The sequence below is a fragment of the Cyanistes caeruleus genome, chromosome 13 (genome assembly GCF_971803275.1).
Source record: "Cyanistes caeruleus chromosome 13, bCyaCae1.hap1.1, whole genome shotgun sequence".
In the NCBI taxonomy this organism is placed as follows: Eukaryota; Metazoa; Chordata; class Aves; order Passeriformes; family Paridae; genus Cyanistes; species Cyanistes caeruleus.
This window is the reverse complement of record NC_141713.1, coordinates 10,400,815-10,408,379: the sequence shown is the minus strand read 5'-3', so window position 1 is coordinate 10,408,379 and position 7,565 is coordinate 10,400,815. Positions and strand designations below refer to the sequence as shown.

Here is a 7,565-nt window from a genome sequence, read left to right as displayed (position 1 = left end):
GCCGGCTCCCTCCCCCTGGTAGCGACTGGCCCTTGGCAACGGCGGCCGGGCGGGGCCTGGGCAATGCACGCCGGAACCTCCCCGGGCCGGCGCTGCCGCCGCTCGGAGTGCGCCGTGCTGGCGCCAGGGCCGCCTGCTGTGTGTCCGGCATGGGCGCTGCCTGCCGGATCCCTCACGGAGGCTGCGAGTGTGGGGACTGGCGCATCTTTGGAAAGGTCGAGGGAAGAGATCCTGCCCCTCTACTCAGCCCGGATGAGGCCGCATTTGGAGTACTGTGGTACGAGTTTTACAGTACAAAAGAGATACAGGACTCCTAGAGCAGGTCCAGCGGAGAGCTAATTAGTTGGCCAAGAGCCTGGCTCTCATGAGGAAGGGCTGAGGGAGCCGGGCCTGTTCAGCCTCAAGAAGAGGCAGCTGAGAGGGGCTTCTGTGTAAAGTGCGGGAGGATGGAATCAGGCTCTTCCTTGTGGTGCCATCCAATAGAACAGTGGGCAGAAAGTGATGCACAGAAAAGCCAACCTGAACATGAGGAAGAACTTCTTTACTGTGCAAGTGACCGTGTACTGAAACAGCTTGCCCAGAGAGGTTGTGGAGGCTCCCTACTGGAGATATTCCAGAACTGTCTGAACACAGTCCTGGTCCATATGCTCTGGGATGACCCTGCCTGAGCAGGGAGGTTTGACCAGACGACCCACAGTGGGCCATTCCAAACCTGAGCCATTCTGTGAAAGCTCAGCCTGTTGCTGTGACCAGCATCACTGCTCAGCTCCATTTTGCTTTACTCAGTGCTGCTGAACAGTTTACCTGGGCTGCATTTAACATAAGCAAATAATACCAGAGCAGCAGTTTTAAAGGCCTAAGTGCTTTAAATCCACAGACCGTGCAAAGCAATGGCTTCATAAAGATTTTTACATGTTAATTTCTGATGCTGCCTTCAACTGAGAGATGGAATCCCCACAACAGACTGGCTCTGCCTCCCCATCTCTGCAAAGCCTGCGGTTCCCACAGACACCCAGGTGCATCTGCAATATTTACTGGGTCTCCAGGTTTTCCTCTTGTTGGTTTTGTGTTATGGTTTCTGACAGTGGGTTTTTGTTGGTTTGTTTTTTTCCCTACAGCTACTGCCAAGTCTTTTAAAAGCTGTGTTTGTATTCTGCAACTATACTAATGGGAAAATAAATATTTTGCCTCAGAAAACCCACAATGAAATTTGTTACTGTGCTTCCTTCATTCTGAGCACTTAAAGCTCCCTGAATAGGATGAGGGACAGTAATATAGATACCAAAATGGACAGACACCAAAACACTGAGTGAGCCTGTGAACACTTTTGAAATGGTCAGTTCCTTGCAAGTATCTGCAGCCATTAATCCCAGGGTAACAGGAGCCACGAGGCTGCCTGTTGGGAGGGGAGCTGGAGGAGCCACACACCACAAAAAAACATGGGGAAACAGATACCCAACCCTCCACGCCATGAAGGATGCGACTGTCCATTTATTATTTTCATGGCACGTGCATTTTGCAGGAGCATCGGCAGGAATACCAGAAAACGCCGAACATTTCTTTCGCACGTAGCAGCAGCTTCCCTGTCCCACGGGGCTGCGGCGGGCGCAGGGCCGAGGGCAGAGCGGCCCCCCGGCAGCCGAACGGCGGCGGGGTGCCGAGCCGAGCACCGCCGGCGGGGCGGGACGGGGCCGGGCCGCCGGCGCTGCCGCCCGGAAGGACGCGGCGTTCACTGCCCCGTGACCGCGGTCCCGCCGGAGTCGCCTCAGCCAGGCCCGCGGTGGAGCCGCCATGGCGGGAGACAGCCCCAGCACCCTCCCGGTGCAGCTGGTGGAGCAGCCCAGGTGGGTGGGTCGCTCCCCGGCCCCGCCGCCGCTTATCCCGGGGCGGGTGGGCGGTCTGCGGGGGCCGGGGGAGGTGGGAGGACGGGTGAGTAAGCCCGTCCTCACGCTTCGGGCTGAGGTGCGAGGCGGTGTGGACTCGTGGCATCGTGGTTTTTCCGTGACACGACCAGAGACTTCCCGGGAAGCTCCCGCTGCCTGGGGCGCGCCGGCCTCCGGCCCCTTCTCCCACCCACAGCAGCTGGGCCCGCCCTGACGCCCCTCGCAGGGTGTCGCTGGGGCAGCAGGAGGAATCATTCATTCATTCATTCATTTATTCATTCATTTATTCTTTCATCATTTCGCTTACATCATTTCTCCCCCAGAGTTTGGGGGAATACTGCTTATTCTCTCCTTGTTTTTTGCTGTAAGAGGCCCTGGAGCAGAGCTGGCCTGGTCTGTCTTTGGAATGGCTGCAGCACGTAGCGGCTGCTGCTCCTTGCCCATGGAGTTGCGCTCGGTGTGTGAAATTAAAACACAAACGAACCTTTTTGCTTGTGTTAGCACCGCAGAAGGGGCACTTATTAAAACGCCGGTTACTTGCATACGATTGCACCATAAATCCCACGGAAACGACAAGTCCAACATTTCCAGACTTGGAAGTGTGAAGTTGTGAGGAGTGCCTTTGCTTTAAGGCTTCTGACAATTTTCTTCTTGATGTAGGTGCTTGAAATGCAGTGTGCGTGTTGCAACATCAAGGCCAAAGCCTGTAAATAGCCTTTCATCAGGCCTGCTTGTAAAACCCACATTAAAAAAAGAGATCAATCAGCACTTAGATAAACATGCCCTCATGACTGCTTTGTTTGTTGTCTCTTGGTACCAACACTACTATAAAAATATCTGTGAAACAAAGCAACATTCTAAATACTGACACAAAAAGGAATAAAGTTAACACCTAGAATCCTGCCAACAGATTCCCCCGTGGACTATAATATTATTAATGTGATGTAGAGAAGGGATTGTACAATGAAATGGCAGAAATTGCTTTTGCTAATTGGAAGAGCAATGTACCAGTCAATACTAGGGGAGATTATAAGAAGGGGAAATCATAGACCTAATACAGCTTTGTAACTGGACAGGAAAGGAACACACAGGAAAGGAACTGGACATAGAAAGGAACTGAAAGATATGTTTAAAAATACCGCAACAAATCATATTTTGTAGCTTTCCATTTATAAAAATGGTACAAAACATTTGAATATAAGTAGCTGAACAGTAACATAGCCTTTACAAAGATGTACAGACTAAATAATTGTGGAATTATCTAACATCTGTTTCTCATTGCAGTCTTCTTACTTCCACTTTGCATTAACTAGGCTTCCAGTTCCAGATTTAGATTTAATGTAGAAATCTTATCAGAGTTCCTGTTACTGGATTTTTGTCAATAGACTAAAATTTTGCTTTTAGGTAGTTTCAAAATTAATTACTATCAAGTTTCCTATGCTTCACTAAGATAATGGCTTCATCTGTTCTCAGCCCTCACTTTCCTACTGTTCTGCATGACACACTGAAGTATTCCAACTTTGCAAACATCAGGTAGAAGGTTGGTACCGTTACAGTTGCTGGAAATAAAGCAGCATGACAAAGTTGATTTTCTTTGAACTTTCAGTAGCACATCAGGCACATCTAAATGGAAAACCCGAAGTACTTTTGCTGGAATCTTGTGGAGTGAATACTGTCATAAATCATGGGGATAATCTGAGGTTTGGAATTTTAGTTCTGTGCGTATGTATTTATACAAAGATGGGTAGTGTCAAATATAAAAATTGATAAAAATCAAGATTAGGTTGAGTCTTCAATGTTCTGTGAAGAGCAGAAATAAGCAGCTTAATGTCACTCCTGATGTGGCAGAGAAAACTCCACATACTTCAGGAAGCTGAATTGAATTTGCTTCAAGAAGCATTGAAACTTCCTGTCTTTTATTCAAATATAGTCCTTCTAAATGTTTCTAACCTTCCTTTCAGATTGCAGAAACTGAAGGAGATGTTTATATCAAAGTTTGGATCAGCTCCCAAGTTTTATGCTCGTGCACCAGGACGAGTCAACTTAATAGGTAAAATAGAAAAATTAACCTTATATTATTTTACTTCATCTGTCATCATGGAAGTCTAGTAGTTTAAAACACAGAATGAAAATGCTGATCTTTATTTTTTCAGAGAAGTTTCTTGTGATAAATTGAAAACCATATATAATTTAATAGATTTTACTATATATTTTTATAAACAACTCTACATGGATATCAATTTTGGAGAAAGACATTTACAGACAGTGTTGATGGTTTTGAAAATTGGAGTAACTTGCCAGCTTATGGTTTTTAAAATTATTTAAATTTACCAAATATAACCAGCCCCACACCAATGCGCATGATAAAGCATGAAATGATTCTGCCATCATCTCTTCTTTACTCTTCCATGGAGATGTGTCCACAGAACTTGAGTGGGTGTGATTCACTGGCAGACCGGAGAGTCACAATTATTTTGTATTTAGGTCTTACTTTTATTTCTGTAGCAGCCTTATTTTTGAGATTTCTCTGTCCATATTAGGACTGTGTTCTCCCTGGAGCTGAGTTTCTTGCATATATTCGTAAAATAATCCTACACATTTGAAGACATAGTAAAAGGATCCTGAAAAACAGAGCTGTAAAAGTCAATTAGTTTATTGGGCAGTTAATGTTAATTTTTATCTCAGTGTTGTGTGAACATCTCATATAGACTAAATAGACAGCATATGGTAACTGGGAATTATTCCCAAGGGAGAGGATGTTTACTTTACTACATACATTTTCTATTTGTTACTTTATGTGTTGTATGCAACTGTATTAATGATTATTTAAATAATGTAGTTACCTTCTTGGAAAAAGGTCCAGAAATTGTATGTACATGACAGTTCTCATACTTTGACAATATCTAATCTACATGGTGGGGACTTTTTAAAATTTTCGTAAGCCAGTGTTAAAACATGAATATTTATAAATAGGTGCAATAGATTAAAATCACTAAAGAAAGAAAAACTTTTTGTAAAGTAATAAGAAATGGAGGAAATGTACCCCAAACTTTAGGTAATAAGGGTTGAAACTATAGTAAGAAATTGTCTCATCCAGTAAACAACACTGAAGCCTTGTAGAAGCTCTGTTACTGTTATTCTAGAAAGAATTATTGCAAAGTATTTTCTTTGTTTCTTTGCTAGGAGAACACATAGACTACTGTGGTTATGCTGTGCTCCCGATGGCTATAGAACAAGATATCCTGATTGCAGTAGAACCTGTACAAACTCAAGTTGTGCAACTGGCAAATACCAATTCTTTGTACTTGTATGTAATTACTTTGTTTATTCATTAATTTTTATGAACCTCTTGATGCATTGCAATACAATTTACATTTTCAGAGATCTGACAGACTTCCATTGCAATACAGAGTCTGATTGTGTAAAACAATTCCATCAGCAGATGGAATCCCACAGACTGACTCCATGCTGTGTGTATTAGTTTAGAGCAATAGCTTTGCAGCTGCTGTCTCCTACCTGTTTGTTCATATTACTCTGTAAGGCCTGTGATTTTTCAATCTTTCAAAAGTGCAATTCTGTCTTCCCTTCTTTTATCTCATCTTTCTTGATATAATCCCCATAATTGGCAGCAGCTCAGTTTCTTCTGAAGAAGGGATTGAATTGTTTTGTAATCGATGACTACAAAAGTAAGGTAGCACTCCCCTGCTCTGGAGAACCTGTGACTGTGTTTTCACAACAGCTTTAGGAACAATCCTGGCTCAAAAAAACGGTATTCCTTCGCTTCCACTTCCTCCACAGCTGTTCACAGAATTATAGGCCAATTTAGGTTGGAAGGGACCTTTGAAGATCCCGTGTAAATAATCTTGTTGACCTTCTGCTCAACTCCCTGCCAATGTCTTCCATGTATTGGGAAATCCCAAAACTGGATGCAGTATTCCAGCTATGGTCTCACAAGTGCTGAACATAGGGAAATAATCCTGCCACTCTATTCAACTTCAGGCACATTTTTCTGTCTCTTTGTAACAGACTGATACTTGTGTAGTTGCATGGCAGTTCAGATCAGGTCACTCATCCACATGAGCTTTTGTGGACATTTTACAAAAATCAGAATAAGCAGAAGCTTAGTTTAAGCCATTTTTATTGAGCCATTGGCTTAATTGGTAAATTAGTTCCTGAAAGCACAGTGTGTGGCAGCACAGGGACAGGAACATACTATCCAAAGTAGGAAATACTTGAGCACATATTCCTGCATAAAGCTCGGTTTGTTATAAACACATTCTGAACTGCTGCCTGTGACTAAAACAGTTGAAAGAAATTTGTACTTCCATGCTAAGTATAAATACTCAGAGATTTTTGACTTAGTGGAGTATGTTTTCACATTATAGCTGGGCTGAATTAAGTTTGCCCCTGCCAAAAGGCAATGGCTTAGCTTCTTTTCCCCCTAGTGTCCCTGATTCTGCTTCTAAGATCAACTCAGCCTCTGCCTTTTAGCAGGTGTAGAGTATTTGTTTGATCATAAGGTAAAGTGCACTACTCTCCCATTTTTTGCTTGGATAATTTTCTGTCATTTTAGTGAAGTACCACGCATTCAGCACTAAAGCTGACTTGGGGTAAACAGTGAGAACAAGCAGTGGTGAACAGGGAAGGGAAGTGGAAGGTGTGTGTGGGACCTTTCACTTTCTTCAACAGCAGCCTCCCACCAGGGCTTAAGCTGTGTTGCAAAATCATTCTGCAAGAGACAACAGCTTCAGAATTAAAATAATTTTGAGTAGATAAAGTTGTTATAATGAACACTAAATAAAGCAGTAATGAAAAGGTAAACATTTTCACTTGGTCTTCAAGCTTTGCTGCATTGTATTGCAATTGAAATGGTGTTCTCAGGACAGTTCCACCAAATGTAGGATTATAGCCTTTGAATTTAAATTGCACACACTGTCACTGTATTTTTACATCTGCCCTGGTTTCAGTTTGAAATCATATGCTTTAAGCCATAAACCAAGAAAAGGTCTCAGAACACAGCACTAAGCATCTTGGTTTTGTTGAGACACTGTTGCTTAAAAACAAAGCTAAAACATGCCCATAATTTCATAACAAAGAAATATTTTTCAACACTTTGAATGTTACACCACATAACAAAACTGATGACAGTATGTCTTTTCTTCCCAGCCTGTTACACTGGTAGATTTATGCCTGTGGTGAATGCATATCTATAGGCCTTTGGTGAACAAGAACTATCCCAAATCCTCTGTAGAATCACTATTTCCTTTTTCATACTTATTTTGTGAACTGGTAAACGTTGGAGCAGTTCTGTAGCACTCCTCCACCCTGATTGTTCATGTTAACTTTTAGTAGAAATAGGACAGAGAACAAGTTGCTAGAAAAACCACGTATTTGTTTTTCATCATAAATTATCTCAATTGATCTTATGCCTTTTATGTTATTGGGACTAAAAAGGTATTCAAAACTTACATTCTTTTGAAGTTCCTGATACCTCCCCTTCACAAAACGTCTTTGTAATTGAGAAGTATGTGTAGAGAGAATATCTGACGTTATACTTCTCAAAATGCCTTCAGAAGTACCAGAGGATGGTAATCACCAATCAGTTTCAGTCTCATGACAAAACCTGAAAGTTTTGTTTGTTTGTTTTTAAATCAGGGTATTTGTACAGAAGACTCAAACAGA

General features: G+C 42.7%; 1 protein-coding gene across 4 annotated transcripts in view; it reads left to right on the top strand.

Moving 5' to 3' along the window:
- The first annotated feature begins 3 nt into the window (after positions 1-3).
- Positions 4-7,565, top strand: part of GALK2 (galactokinase 2) — a 48,321-nt gene continuing 40,759 nt past the window's right edge. Inside the window, exons 1-4 of one of the 4 annotated variants that reach the window (XM_086849936.1) lie at positions 58-277; positions 1,523-1,844; positions 3,845-3,933; positions 5,067-5,190. In XM_086849936.1, coding sequence (XP_086706062.1) covers positions 1,792-1,844; positions 3,845-3,933; positions 5,067-5,190 — 266 coding nt within the window. In that variant the 5' untranslated portion in view covers positions 58-277; positions 1,523-1,791. Of the gene's footprint in view, positions 278-1,522; positions 1,845-3,844; positions 3,934-5,066; positions 5,191-7,565 lie in introns of those variants that run through there. The other 3 variants (XM_086849937.1, XM_086849934.1, XM_086849933.1) reach the window with 3 other exon arrangements.